The 22,430-nt window shown below is 44.4% G+C and overlaps 1 protein-coding gene across 2 annotated transcripts in view; it reads right to left on the bottom strand.

Moving 5' to 3' along the window:
• The window catches only part of LOC140736935 (fizzy-related protein homolog), a 52,697-nt gene that overhangs the window by 5,800 nt on the left and 24,467 nt on the right, over window positions 1-22,430 (bottom strand). For both annotated transcript variants that reach the window (XM_073062982.1, XM_073062981.1), the window contains 9 exons: window positions 15,303-15,430; window positions 14,064-14,146; window positions 12,879-13,062; window positions 10,852-10,917; window positions 9,627-9,729; window positions 6,947-7,131; window positions 6,426-6,659; window positions 4,468-4,572; window positions 5-97 (listed from right to left, as the gene is read on the bottom strand). In XM_073062982.1, coding sequence (XP_072919083.1) covers window positions 5-97; window positions 4,468-4,572; window positions 6,426-6,659; window positions 6,947-7,131; window positions 9,627-9,729; window positions 10,852-10,917; window positions 12,879-13,062; window positions 14,064-14,146; window positions 15,303-15,430 — 1,181 coding nt within the window. The remainder of the gene's footprint in view (window positions 1-4; window positions 98-4,467; window positions 4,573-6,425; window positions 6,660-6,946; window positions 7,132-9,626; window positions 9,730-10,851; window positions 10,918-12,878; window positions 13,063-14,063; window positions 14,147-15,302; window positions 15,431-22,430) is intronic.

Genomic DNA, 22,430 nt, shown 5'->3' with positions numbered 1-22,430 from the left:
ATACCTTTGTAGAACGGGTTTTACTGAAAACGTTCCAAAACCGCAAAGTTTCATCTCCGGCACCTGTCACAATAGCCTCGCCATCTGGTGATATGGCCTAAAGACCAATGAAAGGGAAATTCATTACCAACACTAAGTGGAAAATGCGCATACATGGTGGGGCAGACGTTATGTCCCACCAGGACTCTAACTCAGAAAAACAACTTGATCTCCTGACGTTTAGATCTGTAAGTTGCCTGGTAAAGTTGGATAGGTATATACAAGACCGATATATACCTGCAGAAGGATATGCAAGACAGGTTTATACCTCAGGGATGCTGTTTTAATATCTGCTTTCCATAGCAATAGGAAACCAACCTTATGGCAGATTTTCTTAAATTATTTATCCGTTTCTTCTAATTTCAATATAGAATGAATTGCTTATTTATGTTGGTCAATTTTGGAAATATAAAATTAATTAATATTTTAAGTTTCTGCCATGCCGATAGATGTGACTGGAGTCTGCATGAGTTCTGGGAGAACACAGTTCCCAATACTTCTCTAAATGAAACAATGCTCACTTGCCCACTGTTTAATCAAAATTGTTCAGGCTGTGAGAGAGGGAAGAAACTCACATCACATTACCAACTGGAATGTGAAAAGGAAAATATATTCTTTTCAGTCCTTGAGACAAATAAACATCTGTTAAGTGTACGTGGGAAAAAATAAGATTTTAAAAATAAAAGCATTAACATAAGTGCTACTGTGACTCAGTCTCACTGTCAAACTTAGTCTGTTGCTCACTGATAGAGTGCCCTCTGCTGGCTATGTTCAGAATCCACGCCTGGACACCAACTGCTTTGAAAACCATTCATTCAGAATTAATTTTAGGGATGGATTTCTCTGCTCTCTGCCAAAAACAAGGCAGGGGAACAAAGCTACCACAGGAGTTTGAAAAGACAAGTGTGAAGTCAACCATTTTTCTCATTTATCTTTTCACTGGGGGGGGGGGGGGGGGGCTCATTGAAATCTTTCGAATGTTGAAAGGCCGAGACAGAGTAGATGTGGACTGGATGTTTTCCACGGTGGGAGAGTCTACGACAAGCAGGCACAATCTCAGGATAGAGGGGCGCCCTTTCAAAATAGATGTGGAGAAAGTTCTTTAGCCAGAGGGTGGTGAATTTGTGGAATTTGTTGTCACAGGTAGCTCTGGAGGCCGGGTCGTTGGGTGTGTTTAAGGCAGAGATTGATAGGATCTTGACTGGACGTGGCATTGAAGGTTACGGGGAGAAGGCCAAGAGGAAGAAATAAAACTAACAGCCATGATTGAAAGCAGAGCAGACTTGATGGGCCAGATGGCCTAATTCTGCTCCTACGTCTTATGGTCTTATAAAAAAATGCGAGACAAACGGCCAGGGAGTGAGAGGAATGACATTTACAATGACATGATTTACCTTTGTGCCAAGTAACCTTTTACATAAAACTACATGTAAGAGATGAAAGCTTATGCCAGCAAACAATATCCCTCCTACAATAGATATTCATTTCACATATAATCTCTAACATTTCCGATCAAAATACACAGCAATGAACGTTAAGCAACTTAGAATAGAAATCACTTTGCGAATAGGCACACAAGTTTAAGAATTGAACACCACAATGTATTATTACAAGTCAATTAAGCCATATACCATTTTGGATTGCCTGGAAATAATTTAGGGCTTTTACATTGAAAATAATCATAACTGTGAAGTAGAGTCAGTCTTTCAGATCACAAACAAGAGAAAATCTGCAGATGCTGGAAATCCGAGCAACACACAAAATGCTGGAGGAACTCAGCAGGCCAGGCCGCATCAATGGAAAAGATTTCAAATGTCAGTGCTTCAAGCTGAGACCCTTCAACGGTGTAAGAAGGTGGGGGGGAGGGGAGGAAGAAACACAAAGTGAAAGGTGAAACCTGGAAGGGGGGGTGAAGTAAAGAGCTGGGAAGTTGATTGGTGACAGAGATACAGGGCTGGAGAGGGGGGAATCTGATGGGAGAGAACAGGTCATGGAAGAAAGAAAAGGGGAGGAGCACCAGAGGGAGGTGATGGGCAGGTAAGGTGAAAAGGAGAGCGAGGGGAATGGGAATGAGGAATGGTGAAGGGTGGGGGGGCATTACCAGAATTCAAGTCGTCAATGTTCATGCCATCAGGTTGTAGGCTACTCAGATGGAATACAATGTGTTGTTCCTCCAACCTGAGTGTGGCCTCATTGCGACTGTACAGACAGCCATGGATGAACCTATCAGAATGGGAATGGGAATGGGAATGGGAAGTAAAATTAAAGTGGGTGCCACAAAGAGATTGTGCTTTTACTGGTGGACAGGGCAGGAGCGTAGGTGCTCGGTGAAATGGTCTCCCAATCTACACTGGGTCTCACTGATATACAGGAGGCCACACCAGGAGCTCTGGACAGAGTACATGACCCCAACAGACACACAGGTGAAGTGTCGCTTCGCCTGGAAGGACTGTTTGGGACCCTGAATGGTAGTGAGAGAGTAGGTGTAGGGGCAGGTGTAGCTCTTGTTCAGCTTGCAAGGGTAAGTGCCAGGAGGGAGATCAGTGGGGAGGGATGAATGGACAAGGGAGTCGAATAGGGTGCGATCCCTGTGGGAAGCAGAAAGTGGGGGGGGGGGGGGGGGGAAGGGAAAGATATGCTTGGTGGTAGGATCCAGTTGGAGAAGGCGGAAATTACGGAGAATTACATGCTGGACGCGGAGGCTGGTGGGGTGGTAGGTGAGGACAAGAGGAACCCTATCCCTGGTGGGGTGGCGGGAGGATGCGGTGAGGGCAAATGTGCATGAAATGGAAGAGATGCAGGTGAGGGCAGCATTAATGGTGGAGGAAGAGAATCCCCTTTCTTTGGAGGAGGACATCTCCTTCGTTCTGGAATGAAAAGCGTCATCCTGAGAGCAGATGTGGCGGAGACAGAGGAATTGTGAGAAGAGAGTGGCAGGTTTACAAGTAACAGGGTGGGATGAGGTATAGTCCAGGTAGCTGTGAGAGTCAATGGGTTTATGATAGACATCGGTAAACAAGCTGTCTCCAGAGATAAAGAAAGTGAGATTGAGAAAGGGAAGGGAGATGTTGGAAAAGGGCCTGGTATATCTGAGGGCAGCATGGAAGTTGGAGGCAAAGTTGATGAAGTTGACGAGCTCCACATGGGTGCAGGAAGCAGCACGGATGCAGTGTAGGAAAAGTTGGGGAATGATACTGGTGTAGGTGTGGAACATCGATTGTTCCACGTAGCCAACAAAACCCACGCGAGTGCCCATGGCTACACCTTTTGTTTGAAGGAAGTGGGAGGAGTCGAAGGGGAAATTATTGAGAGTGAGGACAAGTTCTGCCAGATGGAGGAGAGTGGTGGGGAAGGGGAACTGGTTGGGTCTGGTGTCCAGAAAGAAACGGGGAGCTTTGAGGCCTTCCTGGTGGGGGATGGTGGTGTATAGGGACTGGACATCCATTGTGAAAATAACATGTTTGGGGCCAGGGAACTGGTAATCATTGAAAAGATCAAGGGCACGTGAAGTGTCAGAATGTAGATAGGAAGGGACCAAACCAGGGTGGCAAAACTGAGTCAAGGCATGCAGATATGATTTCAGTGGGGCAGGAGCAAACTGAGACAATGTGGCTACCTGGACAGGCAAGTTTGTGGATCTTGGGTAGGAGGTAGAAACAGAAGGTGTGGGGTGAGGGAACTATGAGGTTGGTGGCAGAGGATGGGAGATCCCCACAGTGTGGGAGACAAAGGCCTAATGCTCCCAAGGCGCAAGTAAGAGCAGGTGTCTGACGGTTGTCACTGGACCTCAGCAAGGTAGAGATCAATCTGCCAGATTACTAAGCAGCTTCCAGTCTGTGGGTTTGTCGGTGAGGTTAGGATTAGTGTGGACAGCGTAGAGAGCGGAACATCCGGAAGGAATGAGGTTGGAATTGGAGAAAGGAGTGGTGAAGTCGAGACGGTTGATGTCCCATCAGCAGTTGGCAATAAAAAGATCCAGGGCAGGCAGAAGACCAGAGCAGGGTGTCCAGGAAGAGGAGGAGGGTTGAAGACGGGAGAAGAGGTCATCTGTGGGGGTGGAGAGTCCTCGCCGGAGGCAGAGCCAGCGAAAGAAGAGCTCAGTATCACGGCGGCTGCGGAACTCACTGAGGCGTGTGCGCAGGGGGACAATGGTGAGACCTTTACTGAGGACAGAATGTTCTGCATCAGAGAGGGAAGGTCAGAGGGGATGGGGAAGATCACACAGTTCTTTAGATTGTGATAAATTCAACTGAGAAGTTACTGCATATTCTCCGAATACTGCACTTGTTTGCACCATAATTAAATAAGAAATATTACAGTCACCCTTATTTACACACTGTGCTTACAGTTGTTATACTTTTTGTCAGTAAACTTGATTAGTAGAGACCCTCTGGTGCTTGTAATCATTTGGAACGTTAAGGCACTTACCAGGTACAGCACTCTATATGAATGTCCTGTCAGTTTGGCAACTTGTGTTAAGGACGGATACTTCCATACTAAGATTTGATTCTGGGAATAGCCGTGCGTACTAACCTGGAAAGTAAAGCAGAGTCTCAATAAAACTTGAACAGAAATGAAACAATGATAGACTTTAATTAGAAATAACCTTGCTCCAAAAGAGACCGATTCAAGTAAAAGTCAACTGAAAGCTGGCAAGCCACACAACACTTTTATTGGCTATATAAACATATTCATCACCTGATGTCCTTCAACCATAAGCTCCTTGAAGCCATACAATTTGGCTCCAATACTCTATCCTTGACTGTACAATTATCTTTTATTTCACTATAAACATTACAATGCAAACTTTTCTAAACAGTAGCACTGCTGTAAAGCAGGCTTTGCAATCCCAGGTCATGCCTTTAATGGGCACCACATGCAAAACCAAGAATTAAACAAAAGCTTTTGCAGCCTTTTATAAGGATACTTGAGAAAGCTCCAGAATTTCAAAAATATTGGTGTTACTTTAGTTTGCTTGCTAAACGCAATAAGCCTCAGAACAGAGTAAGCTGGGATTCATTCTAACTGCTTGAAGATGACCGAGTTTCACCTTGAAATCATGAACACTTGTACTCTTTTAGCTATTGTTACACCTAGAACCGAACAATCACGAGCAGAGAAGGTGCAGGAGGGATGGATAGAAGAAAGAGAAATATCTTCAATAGGACCACGTGCTCTGCTACCCAAAATGAACATTTCTTTTTTTCCCCCCAGTTCCAATGAAGGGTCCTAAACCTGAAATATTAACTGTTTTTCTCTTCCCAGATGCTGAAAGTTTGCTGAACTTTTTGTATTTATTTCAGATTTTCAGCATCTGCAGTTTAAAATTTTTTAACCTTATGGACACTGTCATCAGCTGCTACAAAGGTTCTATGTAATTTCACAGAGAGTAAGGAAAATAGAAAAATAGATTGTTAAAATCCCAAGTCTGATATCCAAGGATAAACTGTGATATATCTTGAACTTTGCCATCTCGAGTCATAGAACACTACAGCACAGAAACAGGCTGTTCGGCTCATCTAGTCTATGCTGAACTCTTATCCTGCCTCGTCTCATCCATCACCTTCCATACCCCTCTCAACCATGCACTTAACCAAATTTCTCTTAAATGTCGCAATCAAAGCCACACTTACCACTTCCACAGGCAGCTCACCCTCAGGTTCCCCTTAAATAGTTTCCCTTCCACCTTAATGGATGACCACTAGTTCTAGTCTCACGTAACCTCAATGTAAAACAACTGCTTGCATTAACCCTATCTATACCACTTATAATTTTGTATACCTCTGTCAAATCTCCCCTCATGCTCCGCGGAACAATCTCCTGACCTATTCAACCTTTCCCTATAGCTCAAATCCCAGCAAATTCCTTTGAGTGGTACATACATAATGATCAGATCTCACATCAGAGTGGCAGATAGCATTGCTGCTGCATTGCTCCACTGACACAGGTATGGTCCAGATCAGATTCTGTCTGTGTGCATATTCTCGCTATGGATTACCCCTGTTTACTCTGCACGAGAGAAAGAATAAGCTGTGGGGGGAGAGGGAAGGACTGGTTGGAAAATTCAGAGCTGGCACAGACTCAATGGGCTGAACGGCCTCATCTGGTTTGAAGAAAATATGAAGCCTACCACAAGTGTAAAGGACACAGACTGTGCTTCCCAGAGAAATTAAAGTGCTTGGTATTCTGAAGACATAACAGAATAAATAAATCCACTCTAAGATTATCTTCAATATGAATGACACATGCAGAAGAAAACAAATCTTTATTCCATCATTTCCTGTCCAGGCTAACCAAATCTGTGCATACACATACATCGCTCACTGGATTTATGAATGATATACTGAAGATTTAATTTGTCATAGCTTTCAATATTAGAAGCTCACCAGTTCATTTGCGTGCTTTGACCACGCAAGATTGCAGACCTGGGAGCCGGTGTCCACGCACTGCAGTGGCTGACAGGTTAGCGTGTTCCAGAAACGGATGCAGCGGTCGGCAGTGCCCCCTCCCGAAGCCAGGAGTCCGTGTTGATGAGGGGACCACGCAATGGCTTTTACAGCCGCTAAGTGTTCTGTGTACTGTTGGACTGGGCTCAGACTGGAATTGTTCCACACAAACAGCTGCAAAGAAAATAAGTTGCAGCCATAATACAAATATAATCAACAACTTTAACCTCACAAAGCTTTACACCGTCACACAATTTGACAAGTTCCCAATGAACTTTCATCCACACCTCACTCAAACTGGTAGTCATCTAGCTAATAGAACAGAGTACACCATTTCAGCTTTCAGCAATTTGCCAACCATTCATTTAATTCCTTCATTGTGTGGGTGCAAGTCCATGCCACTAAATTCAGTTTTACAACTCTCACAATAGTACCGACTCTAGACGGCAAGTGTGAGGTACCTTGTTGTCGTTGCCACCAGAAGCCAGGTGCTGGTGATCGGGGGACCACTTTAACCCACAAACTTCCTGTCGGTGACCTTGCAACCGGCGCTCTGTCTGAAGTGGGGGCGTTCGTACGTCTCTCTGCAGAATCAGACGGTCCCGACTACCTGATGAAAGCTGATCAGCATTCCAGGCTAAAGCCCCTGCACATCAAGCAACACTGCATTAAAAAAACATCAGCAGTTGTGTAACTAACCACTTCAGTCCCCCAATACTTCATTTCAGAGCCATTGTGAAACACTTAAGCAATAATAACCTCATTTACTCAAAGGCAACATGTTTTTAAAAGCTGTGATGGTAATAATACAGACAACTGAAGATCAAAATACATCAGCACTGTAATACACTAAACACTCCTTTGCAATGTGTTCATGGATTTAACCGTGTCATAAGAATTTCTATTTTAAGCTGTTGTTGCTAACCCTGTCCTCCTGAAAACACAAACCTTCAATAAAAAACAGTGTAGCAACTAAAACCAAACAGCCCTGTTCTTCCTGGACAATATAAATTTTGTTGGATTCCTAAATCTCCATGATTAACAATGCCAGTTTAGTCCGCATGAACACCTAATATCATTAGATCACCTTTCCACATCTGTACGCTATTATAACAACACATCTTAAAGCCCTGGTACAATCACAGGATGACACAAAGGATTCCTTGGAACTTTTGCGGAGAGTGGCAGTAGCATCATACCACCTTTCCTTATAATATTTACCTCAATCGATAAAACCAAAAAACAAATCAGGGCAGAATCCAACTGCTGCTCATCACAAAGTGCCTGCCCCACTTCCTATGACAATGAATCAGAATCACATTTAATATCACTGGCATGTGTCATGAAATTTGCACTTCACTGCACTTCAATGGTTTAAAATTGCTTGAAGATACTCAGATAGTGTAGAGGCACAAGCCCCTCTCCATTTCTTTAATCCTGATTGAGAAGTTACAGAACCTGGGCCTCTGTACCTCCCTCTGCAATTGGATCCTCGACTTCCTAACCGGAAGACCACAGTCTGTGTGGATTGGTGATAACATATCCTCCTCGCTGATGATCAACACTGGTGCACCTCAGGGGTGTGTGCTTAGCCCACTGCTCTACTTTCTATATACACATGACTGTGTGGCTAGGCATAGCTCAAATACCATCTAAACATTTGCTGACAATACAATCATTGTTGGTAGAATCTCAGGGCGTACGGGAGTGAGAGATGCCAACTAGTGAAATGGTGCCGCAGCAACAACCTGGCACTCAACATCAGTAAGAGAAAGAGCTGATTGTGGACTTCAGGAAGGGTAAGACGAAGGAACACATACCAATCCTCATGGAGGGATCAGAAGTGGAGAGGGTGAGCAGTTTCAAGTTCCTGGGTGTCAAGATCTCTGAGGATCTAACCTGGTCCCAACATATCGATGTAGTTATAAAGAGGGCAGGACAGCGACTATAATCAAGGAGCCTGAAGAGATTTAGCATGCCAACAAATACACTCAAAATCTTCTATAAAGGTACTGTGGAGAGCATTCTGACAGGCTGCATCACTGTCTGGTTTGGGGTTGGGGGGGGGGGGGGGCTACTGCACAGGACCCAAAGAAGCTGCAGAGGGTTGTAAATTTAGTCGGCTCCATCTTGGGTACTAGTCTACAAAGTATCCAGGACATTTTCAAGGAACGGTGTCTCAGAGAAGCAGCTTCCATTATTAAGGACATTCAATTCCCAGGGCATGCCCTTTTCTCACAGTTACCATCAGGTAGGAGGTACAGAAGCCTGAAGGCACACACTCAGTGATTCAGGAACAGCTTCTTCCCCTCTGCCATCCGATTCCTAAATGGACATTGAACCCTTGTATACTACTTCACTTTTTTATTATTTCTATTTTTGATGATTTTTAATCTATTCAATATACGTATACTGTAAGTGATTTATTTACTTTTATATTATTTTATTTTTTTCTCTTCTATATTATATATTGCATTGAAATGCTGCTGCTAAGTTAACAAATTTCATGACACAAGCTGGTGATAATAAACCTGATTCTGATTCTGCCGATTTGTCCAATCCCACTCAATCACCCAAAATGGACTTCAGAAGATGGTGCAAAGCTAACATTATTTGTACAATATAAAGTTACTCAGCTGTTCATCTTTCTTCCAAGGTTACACAATACATACAGTTAAAAAACAGAATCCCACAGTGGAGGGTTATCTACAATTCTACAAGGATAGTTACATTGGGGACTTAGAAACAGCAGCAGTTCACTTAGTTCCTTAAATCAGTTTTATAACTTTAGCTAAATCAAAGATTGTTATTTGTAAACCTTGTCTAACTAAAATCTATCAGACTTTACATTGAAACTTCCAATTGACCCTTGGGGGAGTGGAATGAAAGGAAAGAAAGGAAGCTCCAGATCTTCATTTCCCTTCTGAGGAGGAATTTCCTGTCATCACCAATAAATATTCCAGATCTCTTAAAGATACATGGCAGAATAAAAAATGCAAATTGAGGACACATTAAAATTACAAATATTCAGGAAGACAGCGTAATTCACCTTGGATGCTGACTGTACCAGATGATAATTATCTATACTCCCACGCATTCATCTGCCAATTTAATCACAACCAGCAACTAGTTAGTACTCACCAACCCTAGCGGAATGTCCATCGAGAGAGGTCAGCTTCTTCCCAGCTGCTGCATCCCAGATCTGCACGTATCCTTTATGGGTGCCCACCGCCACAAAGTTCCCCTGAGCATATTAAAAATGTATTATTATCTCCAGAATAATACAGCACGAAAGAGGTCCTTTCAACACACAGAACATAATTTATTTTCCCATATTCCCATTAACTCTACAACTTACCTACATGCAAGAGGCAAACTGCAGTGGCCAGTTCACCCACCAACCGGCACGTTGGGATGTTTGAGAGGAAAGTGGAGCACATGTAAATTTTACACACAAAGCACCAGGTGTCAGAATCGAACCAAGATCACAGAAACCGTGAGGCTGCAGCTCTACCAGCTGTGCCAGCATGTTGCCCTGAAGACCAGCGAGGGCTTTGCTTGTAAGACAGCAGACTGGTGACTTGCTCCCATAGTTCACCTTGCGTGCCAAGTGAATAACAGTAGCACTGGTAACAAGGGTTGAACATTGAGACAAAGGAAAATTCTGTAGCAATGTCTAAAACGTACCTCCAAGGAACGGATCAGGCACACTGCCAGAATGGAGGGAGGGAAAGACAGAGGTGTATACCTGTAATGTGTAGAACCTCTCAGTGCTCCCATGCCCATCTACCACACCTGAAGTGTGATCATTTTTCATTTTCTTGAAAATAACCCCTCAGCCTCTGAATTTGGTCAAAAATAATTCCACTAGTTGCACAAGGCAAGGGGGAAATCACTCCCTAAAAATGTCATCTTCATTTTAATGCTAGCTTACAGGGCTTCTCAAATACTTTCATGTTTTAACTTCATAGAATTTGTAGATCTGTTTTTTTAAAAATAGAAACTCAAAGCTCTATTTAAATATATACCAAATTTTCTAATTAAAGATTATAGGCCATTTTCTATCTATTCATTTGCACAGTTAACCCAGTGTCGGTAGTTAAGTAACTGCGTAGCAATTAACCTTTTGCACAGAGTAGAAATTATCCATGACACACCAATTGACTAAAAGGTAATTAGCAATACAGTATTTCACAATATTTTAGTATTAATTCATCTGTGAATAATAGCCTTATCAAAGAAAAAATCATTAATATTTGTAAATAAATGTACAATAAAATCTAACGAATTTGACTGGACATTTGATCAATGAACAAAACAGGAATTGAATTCAGTAAAGAGCGATCGGGAGCCAGATTACACGCACCCTCTCATTCCAACAAACTGATGTAACAGAGTCCCCATCTATGGAGAGGTCACATAGCCTTGTTACCTAGGAAACAAAAAGACCAAGCCCAATTAGCACAGCTCTCTATTTAAAAACAAGATCCAATCCCTCGATAAATCAGAGCTCACCCCTCATCGACCCCCAATTTAACACTCTTACTCAGGTGGCTTTGCAGAATAATTGTCCCAAAGGACCAGAATCCTTTGTTAAAGAGAAACCACATGATTCATCGAAACAATCGTGTACTCAGGCCAAACACAAGGTTCCTTATTAAGCTCTCTCTCATGTCGCAAGAACAAAAGCAATTCATTGTTTGCCCAGCACTGAGAGATTGTGGTTGTAAATAATTCAATGATAAAACGCGCTTATAAAACAAAATTTAAAAAATTCATTATATCAGATTTCCTTACAATATAAAGAGGCAGATATTTGACTCATTTAATTCTGCAGGCTCTCACACCAATTCCCACATATCATTCCACTATAACCCATTCCCTCTAAAATGCACACTTACTTCACCCTGATTCTCAGCCCCTCCCCGCCCCATTACTAGAAGTAATTTATAATGACTAATTTCCCTCCCAACAAGCAGGTCTTTAGGACATCGGAGCACCTGGGAGATCAAATGTGGGTCACAGCAGTTCTATCTGTGCCACCCTTTTAACAATAAATGGGGCAAGAAAGTCCTTGATCTCAAATTGCAAGTGATCACTGTCCATTCAGCTCTAAATGAAAGTAAGTCACTGAAAATATTGAAAGAATAGAAAAAGGAAGCAAATAAAGAGAAATCTATTAAAACAAAGCTGTATTCACAGTGGGACCCCTGTAGTTTCTGGAGATGAAACGGTAGTTCAGTTGCCTCTGGAAAGCTCAGTGGGCAGAGTGGCCTTTGTTCTCTCCTAGGCTCCTGGTTCCTCTGCTAATAAACACTTGTAAATTGTGAATATCAAACTCCAAAGAACTGGCATTAGTTTACCCTCACTTCTCCCAAAAGTTCTTACCGACTTGTGAGCCAGAATTGAATCCTCTATACATGAGCAAAACAAAGGCCTAGATGTTACCAAGGCATGATAATGTATATTACCATAATAACAAAGGCCCATCAGGAGACAAAACTGTCCCTGACCCACTGTGCGCAAAGAGGGCTGGAGTCACCATGGGCATGTCTCTTCCAACCATCAGTGTCACCCACATAATGCACTGCTTCAAGAAGGCAACATTTATCAACAAAGACCTTCCCCATCTAGGCCATGCCATCTTACTGCTACCACTGGGTAGAAGGTACAGAAGCCTCAAGTCCCACATCATCAGGTCAAGAACGACTACTTCTCTTCAACCATTTGGTTCTTAAACAAACCTGCACAACCCTAATCACTTCCTCAGTGTGGAAACATTATGTCCATTTTACATTACAATATACTGTGCTTCCCTCCTCCCCCCCCCACACTTTAGAGTGTTCTTCCACATATAATTTGCTCTTCTTGCGATTGTTGTGTCTCTGATGTTATGCGCCTGGTGATGCTGCTGAAAGTAAGTTTCCCATTGTACTTATGCATATGATGATATGTTCAACTTTGCCACTAATGAAGGCATTTGAACTACCTCTAAATGCTTCTGATTATCAAAGACATTTTAGGAAGTTCAAAATAACTTAGATCATTAAAATGATCAGCAACATAAAGCAATAAACCTATTTTAGGACAGTATCAGAATATTAAAAACTAAGTTTCCATTTCTATACATCTGCCTGATCCGCTGTTTGCTGTACTCTCTGTTTTTATTTCAGATTTATAGTACTTGCACATTCCTTTTTAATCAATGCCAGTGATCACAAAAAATACTGGTCTTGTGCTAAGTCCACCAGTCATCCTGGCATTGAAGTGTTGACATCTGACCTGCTGAGCAATGCAAGCTGGGAACAGCACTGTCACCAAGGTAACACTGGCTGAACAATAACACATGTTGACATGTCATGTCTGTAACATAATAACCAGGCTGCACCTTACCTGACTGGTACATGCACTCCAGAGGTAAACACACGCACCAAGACCAACACTTAACACATTCACTGCTGACCAATCCACCAGATTGAGGTAAAAGTCATCTTGCAATTCTGGAGCATCCAGAACTTTAAATGGAATCTTTGAAATCTTCCTTGTTGGTTTCCGTGGTGACCGCAACAACTTTTGACTGTTCAAAATAAGTTGAAAGCAGGTTAAATTTATGGCCAGTTAGAGATATAGCTTGCTTATTCTATCCTGGGCAAATTCTGCCTAGAAAAGAATTTTTAAATCATTGATAAAACCTTCAGCTTTAAAATGTAACACAAAATATTCAACTTATGTTCTAACATTTTCCAGAGTTAGTCCCCAGTAATGAGCCAAAGAGAACCATTTCCAAATACAAATGTTTAATGAACCTGGAAATTAAGCACTTCAGAAATAAGAGCTAAAAAAACGGAGCAAGAGAAATATTTTTCCAAGTGACAAACTCATAGCTTTTCTTTCCAATGGTTCTTTAAAATATATCTGATTGATCCCTTTTTAGAATAATTACTTCTAATACATTTCTGCCAAGCCTGTGTTCTAACCATTCAATTCCAACTGAAATATTGGAGAAAGGGAACCACAGGATATGTAAATGCCAAGAACATGATCAGTTTCTTCTGTCTACGTTGGTTCGTTCCTGGAGCCACTTTAAATCCATTGTTCTACATCCTATTCTGTTTTCTTTAAAGCATGTACATTTTAAAATGCTGCCAGGAAAATAATTCGATTCTAATACTGAGATCCTTCACTGAATGTATAATTATCAAAAAATACAAGTTGCATCATAACTGTTCATATTCAGATGCAATTTGAGAATGGAACAGAAATAATTAAATCTGAAAAATATTAATTTTCATTAATAGGATACAAATATTTGTCTCAATTGTTCATGGAAGCAGCAAAAAGGAATTTAAGTTCTCAGCAATTTGACTAAGAACATTTCACCAACGAAGAGAACTGATAAAACCTAATACTTTGTTTTACAAAAGCAGTGGAAAACACAGTGAAGTTTGGAGGCAGACTGTTGGGTGAAAGAGCACACAAGTCTAATACTCATTTTCAAAATCAATCTACAATTACGGTTTTTCATTCTTCTTTTTCAAATAAAGAGAAACAAATTGAATATGGACCTCTTTTACTCACCTTTTATTACTAACAGGAGATAACGAATACGGTGAAATCTCATTCCCACTTTCAGTAGTAGATCTCTTTGTACTCAAAGCATACTGAAAAAAGATACAACACACCAAGTAAAAGTTAAAGCTTGAAAGAAAACCTCATTTTATTGCAATGAGCAACACACAGTGAAGCAGAGTTACTACCAAGTGAAATCCTTGTAGAAAGTAAGCCTTTAGAAACAGAATAAATTTCAGTTATTTTTAGACTTATGCTATGTTACTGAATAATCCAAGTTCAATAACATCTAATTAAAATATTTCACTACTTTTTCTTTGCTTATGCTTATCTGAAATTTTGTTCAAAAACGGTACCTATTGTCCATATTATAGTTCAAGCTAGAAACATACTGAAGTTTTTCAAAAACAAAATAAAAGTACACAAGAATGCGGGTAAGTCAGCGTGGAGCTTACAGAACTCACCGTTATTGATCTGGGTCAAAAAATTAACATCATGGTGCCTACTAAGGGTATCAGCCTCCTTTGGAAGATTAAGTAATCATAGGTGGAAGAATAAATCAAGGAGTGAAGTGAGACCTTATGACAACACATCGTCAACTGATGTATGGGAACTTTTTGCTATCAATGTTATCTTGTTGTGCACAAAGCAATAAGAGTTGATTAATCCATTTTTAATATCTTAAAATGGGGGGGGGGTGTTTCCTGGACATGGGACAAATCTTGGGCAATGAGATTAATGAATTATGGAGCAAGGCACACAAAATGCTGGAGGAACTTGGCAGGTCAGGCAGAAATAAACAGCTGACATTTCAGGCTGAGACCCTTCATCGGTACTATGTTAACTAGATAATGTAGGTTTATTTATTCATTTGGAACATTTTGTCACAGAACAAAGAAACATGCAGTGAAATATAGCTATTTGTAGGTGCTGTATCTATTATTAGACTGTGGTACTATCAAGCAGGGGTAGTTACATTGAAATCCAAGCAAAATATACATCACTTTCAGTTCAGAATGCATTACAGACACAACAGAACTGACTGGGGTGGTGGGGCAGAGAATTAATCAACATGGTGACTCTTTACAAATCAGGGGCAGTTTTCTGACTCAGCTCCAGTTATTATGCTGCCAAGTTTAGTGTTACAACACAGGAGACACCATCTGACTGCGTAGGACAATATGGCTGACCAGAGGAAAAGGCGCTAGTTTAGCCAGTCTATAAATAATGGCGTCATTGATCACTTACTCTGAATAGATTGCGTCGCTCCTGCATCGGCATCTGGAATCTCCGATCTTCCATCTGTGGATCACTCACTTTTTCAATGCCTGCTCCCAGTAACTCATTCTTTAGCAAGGCCGCGTATGCCACACCATCTGCCAATGGACAAGAAAATCCCATTACGGCAATGCCACCATCCCATTATTACCACGGAAAACAGCAACTTATTTTATTTCAGATCGTTTGGAATCCACACCCAAACACAATGGGGCACCCTTCTGCCAACAACTATACACCATGACTGGGAAAAAACCAGGAGTACATTCTTCTCCAGTAGGGCAGAAGATCAGAGTTCAACCCAGGTGAGGTGGTTCATTTTGGTAGGTCAAATACGATGGCAGAATATAGTATTAATGGTAAGACTCTTGGCAGTGGGGAGGATCAGAGGGATCTTGGGGTCCGAGTCCATAGGACGCTCAAAGCAGCTGCACAGGTTGACTCTCTGGTTGAGAAGGCGTACGGTGCATTGGCCTTCATCAATCGTGGAATTGAATTTAGGAGCTGAGAGGTAATGTTGCAGCTATATAGGACACTGGTCAGACCCCACTTGGAGTACTGTGCTCAATTCTGATCACCTCACTACAGGAAGGATGTGGAAGCCATAGAAAGGGTGCACGGGAGATTTACAAGGATGTTGCCTGGATTGGGGAGCGTGCCTTATGAGAATAGGTTGAGTGAACTCAGGCTTTTCTCTTTGGAGCGATGGAGAATGAGAGGTGACCTGATAGAGGTGTATAAGATGATGAGAGGCATTGATAGTGTGGATAGTCAGAGGCTTTTTCCCAGGGCTGAAATGGTTGCCTCAAGAGGACACAGGTTTAAGGTGCTGGGGAGAAGGTACAGAGGAGATGTCAGGGGTAAGTTTTTGTACTCAGAGTGGTGAGTGCGTGGTATGGGCTGCCGGTAACGGTGGTGGAGGTGGATACGACAGGGTCTTTTAATAGACTTTTAGATAGGTACATGGAGCTTAGAAAAATAGAGGGCCATGGGTAAGCCTAGTAATTTCTAAGGTAGGGACATGTTCGGCATAACTTTGTGGGCCGAAGGGCCTGTATTACGTTGTACGTTTTCTATGTTTCTAAACAGCAGTAAACAGCAAGGGTTATCAACTTCAAGTTTACTGTCATTCAATGTGTACTGCCAAATGAAACAATGTTTCTCTGGACCAAGGTATACAACACAGTATATCTAACGCTCACCCAACACTAATATTACAACAAATTATAAGGTGCATTTATGACACCATTTAAAAGTAAATGGTCTAACACTACTGACACTTCATACGTGGTGATGCAGAGAGTTCAGTATCTTACAGTCTGGGGGAAGAAGCTGTTTCCCATCCTAACAGTTGTTGTCCTAATACTACAGTATTTCCTGCCCAATGGTAGGGGGTTGAAGAGATTGTTGTACAGATGGAAGGGATTTGTATATACAACACTCATGATAACTATCTTTTGATGGCTGGAAGAGAGACCCCGAAGATCCTCTCAGCAGTCCTCGCAATCCTTTGTCGGGTTTCGCGGTCAGATGACTTGCTATTCCTGTACCACACAGGGCACCCTCAATGGCACTCCTGTAAAAATTGGATCAGAATGCTGGCAGCGGGGAATCCTCACTCTCCTCCATCTCTTCAGGAAGTGGAGGTGGTGTTGTGCTTTCTTGACTAAAGAGATGAGGGAGCAGGTGAGATTGTCTGTTGCGTGCACACCCAGAAACGTGGTGCTTCTAGCTCTCTCCGCGGAGGAGCTGCTTGTGTTCAGTGAGGAGTGGTCAGCCTAAGGTCCGTGTTGACTCTCAGCTTGAGCTTGCACCATTCAGCCTGCTCTCTGTACGATGTATTGGCATCATTGTTTATGAGGCCATGTCACCAAATTAACCTGATGATTTGGTTTAAACTGGATCCAACAGTACAGTCCTGCATCAACAGTGTGAATAACAGCAGGCCGAGCATGCAGCCCTGGGTGGTGTCAGTGCTCAGTGTGATGGAGGTACAACGCGGACTGACTGGCCTTTCTGTCTCGAAGCCCAAGATCCTGTTACAGAGAGCGGTGTGAGACCCAAGGAGTACAGTTTACCCAGAAGCATCTGAGGGATGAACTTATTAAAGTGCCGCGATGAAGTCGTTAAACAGCACCCTGGGGTATGAGACACAGATACTGATGGGGTCAACAGTGTTTAGGCCATTAGGTCACCCAAAATTCCTCGATCTTGCCATGGATCTTTTAACAGGCAGTGTGGACCTTCGATTGACATTCATCCAAAAGATGGCATCCACGATAGTGGTGGGGTTCCCACAGCAGTGCCCAACTTCTTAGCCTTCCTTGAATAGATAACCTGCTTAACCCTTACACCTGTATTTTCTTTTGCTAAACCATGGTACAGAGGCAACTCTCCAAGCTCAGGAACCCTAATACAGCAAGTCATGATTCGTTGAGAACTCATCGAAGTCCATTTTAATTGCATGAAGGATTCTGCCTCGAGCACCTTTGAGACACTGAGTTCCAGATCCTGACGGTCCTGGATGGAAATCGCATCCTCCTCTGCCCTCCCTCCAACTCTTTTCTAAGCCTTTCCACCATTAACTTCTTATTCAGAGATACAGTACTGTCACGTGCCTTCTGGCGCAACCAGCTCGTAGCCCAACCAGCTCGCAGTGCAACAAGCTCGCAGCGCCCAACCAGCTCGCAGCGTAACCAGCTCGCAGCGCCCAACCAGCTCGCAGTGCAACAAGCTCGTAGTGCCCAACCAGCTCGCAGTGCAACAAGCTCGTAGTGCCCAACCAGCTCGCAGCGCAACAAGCTCATAGCGCCCAACCAGCTCGCAGCGTAACCAGCTCGCAGCGCCCAACCAGCTCGCAGTGCAACAAGCTCGTAGTGCCCAACCAGCTCGCAGCGCAACAAGCTCATAGCGCCCAACCAGCTCGCAGCGTAACCAGCTCGCAGCGCAACCAGCTCGCAGCGCAACAAGCTCGCAGCGCCCAACCAGCTCGCAGCGTAACCAGCTCGCAGCGCAACCAGCTCGCAGCGCAACAAGCTCATAGCGCCCAACCAGCTCGCAGCGTAACCAGCTCGCAGTGCAACCAGCTCGCAGCGCAACAAGCTCATAGCGCCCAACCAGCTCGCAGCGTAACCAGCTCGCAGTGCAACAAGCTCGTAGTGCCCAACCAGCTCGCAGCGCAACAAGCTCATAGCGCCCAACCAGCTCGCAGCGTAACCAGCTCGCAGCGCAACCAGCTCGTAGTGCCCAACCAGCTCGCAGTGCAACCAGCTCGCAGCGCAACAAGCTCGTAGCGCCCAACCAGCTCGCAGCGCAACCAGCTCGCAGCGCAACAAGCTCGCAGCGCAACCAGCTCGCAGCGCAACCAGCTCACAGCGCAACAAGCTCATAGCGCCCAACCAGCTCGCAGCGCAACCAGCTCGCAGCGCAACAAGCTCGCAGCGCCCAACCAGCTCGCAGCGTAACCAGCTCGCAGCGCAACCAGCTCGCAGCGCAACAAGCTCATAGCGCCCAACCAGCTCGCAGCGCAACAAGCTCATAGCGCCCAACCAGCTCGCAGCGCAACCAGCTCGCAGCGCAACAAGCTCATAGCGCCCAACCAGCTCGCAGCGTAACCAGCTCGCAGCGCAACCAGCTCGCAGCGCAACAAGCTCATAGCGCCCAACCAGCTCGCAGCGCAACAAGCTCGCAGCGCAACCAGCTCGCAGCGCAACAAGCTCGCAGCGCCCAACCAGCTCGCAGTGCAACAAGCTCGTAGTGCCCAACCAGCTCGCAGTGCAACAAGCTCGTAGTGCCCAACCAGCTCGCAGCGCAACAAGCTCGTAGTGCCCAACCAGCTCGCAGCGCAACAAGCTCATAGCGCCCAACCAGCTCGCAGCGCAACCAGCTCGCAGCGCCCAACCAGCTCGCAGCGTAACCAGCTCGCAGCGCAACCAGCTCGCAGCGCAACAAGCTCATAGCGCCCAACCAGCTCGCAGCGCAACAAGCTCATAGCGCCCAACCAGCTCGCAGCGTAACCAGCTCGCAGCGCAACCAGCTCGCAGCGCAACAAGCTCGTAGTACCCAACCAGCTCGCAGCGTAACCAGCTCGCAGCGCAACCAGCTCGCAGCGCAACAAGCTCGTAGTACCCAACCAGCTCGCAGCGCAACAAGCTCATAGCGCCCAACCAGCTCGCAGTGCAACAAGCTCGCAGCCCAACCAGCTCGCAGCGTAACCAGCTCGCAGCGCCCAACCAGCTCGCAGTGCAACAAGCTCGCAGCCCAACCAGCTCGCAGCGTAACAAGCTCGCAGCGCCCAACCAGCTCGCAGCGTAACCAGCTCGCAGCGCAACCAGCTCGCAGCGCAACAAGCTCATAGCGCCCAACCAGCTCGCAGCGCAACAAGCTCGCAGCCCAACCAGCTCGCAGCCCAACCAGCTCGCAGCGCAACCAGTTCGCAGCGCCCAACCACACCCATGTGACCAAGTAATCTACTAGCCCACACATCTCTGAAATGTGGGAGGAAACAAGAGTGCCTGGAGGAAACTCACGCAGTCACAGGGAGGACGTACGAACTCCTTAAAGAGAGAGGCAGGAATTGAACTGGGGTCACAGGTGTTGTAACAGTGATAGTTTAACCACTACACTACCATGCTACTAATGCCACTCATTCACAGAGAATGCTGGTTCTGCAAATATCCCAAATATGAATTATTAAAAAATATATTACACAAGAACAAAGTAGGCCATCTGGCCCAGCAAGTCTGCTACACCTTTCCATCATGGCTGAATTATTAACCTCTCAACTCCATTCTCCTGCCTTCTCCCCATAAGCTTTGAACATCCTGATTAATCAAGAACCTGACAACCTCTGGTTAAATATACTCAGTGACTTGGCCTTATTGGAGAATAAAGTTGCATTGTTTGCTGTGTAACCAAAACGATGTAACCAGCCTTATATTTACTATGTATCCAACTTATTAGCCAGAATGTAATCTCTGTATTGTCTCTGTACTATTGAACACATCAGTGCCTTGAGAATGTAGCTAACAGTGCAAGTAAGCATGTAGAGATAACGGTGGTAGACGGGATCGTGGAGTAGTGTGATGGTATGGGGACCAGTCAAGGCCGGGAAGGGGGACACGTGTTCCAGGGAGTAGAGTAGACTAGAGCAAGTATGGGCTATGGAGTGGTGTGATGGTATGGGGACCAGTCAAGGCCGGGAAGGGGGACACGTGTTCCAGGGAGTAGACTAGAGCAAGTATGGGCTATGGAGTGGTGTGATGGTATGGGGACCAGTCAAGGCCGGGAAGGGGGACACGTGTTCCAGGGAGTAGACTAGAGCAAGTATGGGCTATGGAGTGGTGTGATGGTATGGGGACCAGTCAAGGCCGGGAAGGGGAACACGTGTTCCAGGGAGTAGACTAGAGCAAGTATGGGCTACTGAGCAGAAATATTGGTGGCGAATCGAGAAGCTAATGTGCTCGTGATAAGCGTTGCAAGCGGAGAGGGTATGCTGGTTATATCAAGAAACCACGACAAAGATAGGGTTTGAGATAGGAGACGGGGTATGCTAATGTAACTGAGATAGGAGACGGGGGTATGCTAATGTAACTGAGATAGGAGACGGGGTATGCTAATGTAACTGAGATAGGAGACGGGGTATGCTAATGTAACTGAGATAGGAGACGGGGTATGCTAATGTAACTGAGATAGGAGACGGGGTATGCTAATGTAACTGAGATAGGAGACGGGGTATGCTAATGTAACTGAGATAGGAGACGGGGTATGCTAATGTAACTGAGATAGGAGACGGGGTATGCTAATGTAACTGAGATAGGAGACGGGGTATGCTAATGTAACTGAGATAGGAGACGGGGTATTCTAATGTAACTGAGATAGGAGACGGGGTATGCTAATGTAACTGAGATAGGAGACGGGGTATGCTAATGTAACTGAGATAGGAGACCGGGTATGCTAATGTAACTGAGATAGGAGACCGGGTATGCTAATGTAACTGAGATAGGAGACGAGGTATGCTAATGTAACTGAGATAGGAGACCGGGTATGCTAATGTAACTGAGATAGGAGACGAGGGTATGCTAATGCGACTAAGATAAGAAATTACTATAAAGAATACTGTGAACTAGGCTTGGCGGACAATTAGTGACACGCTCATTAATTGTCTCAGCTTTTGTTTGCAAATAAAGGCTTAGATTTCTCGAAGAACCTCCTGCATCTCCTGGTTATATCAAGAAACCACGACAGCCTCCAAACCCATCTGTGGCAATCAACTCCAAAGATTCACTACTCCCTGGCTAAAGAATTTCCTCCTCATCTCTGTTCTAAGTGGACGTCCCTCTACTCTGAGGCTCTGCTTCCAGTCCTAGACTCCCCCACTATAGTAAACATCCTCTCCACATCCATTCTATTCAGACCTTTCAATATTCGATAGGTTTCAGTCAGACTCCCCCACCCCCCCTCATTCTTCTAAATTCCAGTATGGCCCAGAGCCATCAAACACTCCTCACACATTAACCCTTCCTTTCCCAGAATCATCCTTGTGAACCTCCTCTGCACCCTCTCCAAATGCAGCCTGACCACTGTCTTAAAGCTTGAGCATCACATCCTTGCTCGTATATTCAAGTGCTCTTGAAATTAATAGTAACATTACATTTGCCTTCTTAAATACTGACTTATCTACAAGGTAGTCTTTAGGGAATCCTTTTTTGAATTTTCTCCCCATTTAGAATATAGTCTACACCTTTATTCCTTCTACCAAAGTACATGACCATACACCTCCCAACAATATAATCCACTTGTCACTGCTTTGTCCATTCTCGCAATCTGTGCAAGTGCTTCAGCACACTCCCTGCTTCCTCACCATTACCTGCCCCTCCAGCAGTCTCCGTATCATCTGCAAACTTGGCCACAAAGCCATCAATTCCGTCATCCAAATAACTGATATATAATGTGAAAGGAGGTGGTCGTAACACCAACTCCTGTGGAACACCACTAGTCACCAGCAGTCAACCAGAAAAGGCCCCTTTTATTTCCATCCTTTGCGTCCTGCCCACCAGTCAGCCAGTCTTCTATCCATGCTGGTAACTTTCCTGTAAT

The sequence above is a fragment of the Hemitrygon akajei genome, chromosome 12 (genome assembly GCF_048418815.1).
Source record: "Hemitrygon akajei chromosome 12, sHemAka1.3, whole genome shotgun sequence".
NCBI lineage: Eukaryota > Metazoa > Chordata > Chondrichthyes > Myliobatiformes > Dasyatidae > Hemitrygon > Hemitrygon akajei.
This window is presented reverse-complemented; position numbering and strand designations above follow the sequence as displayed.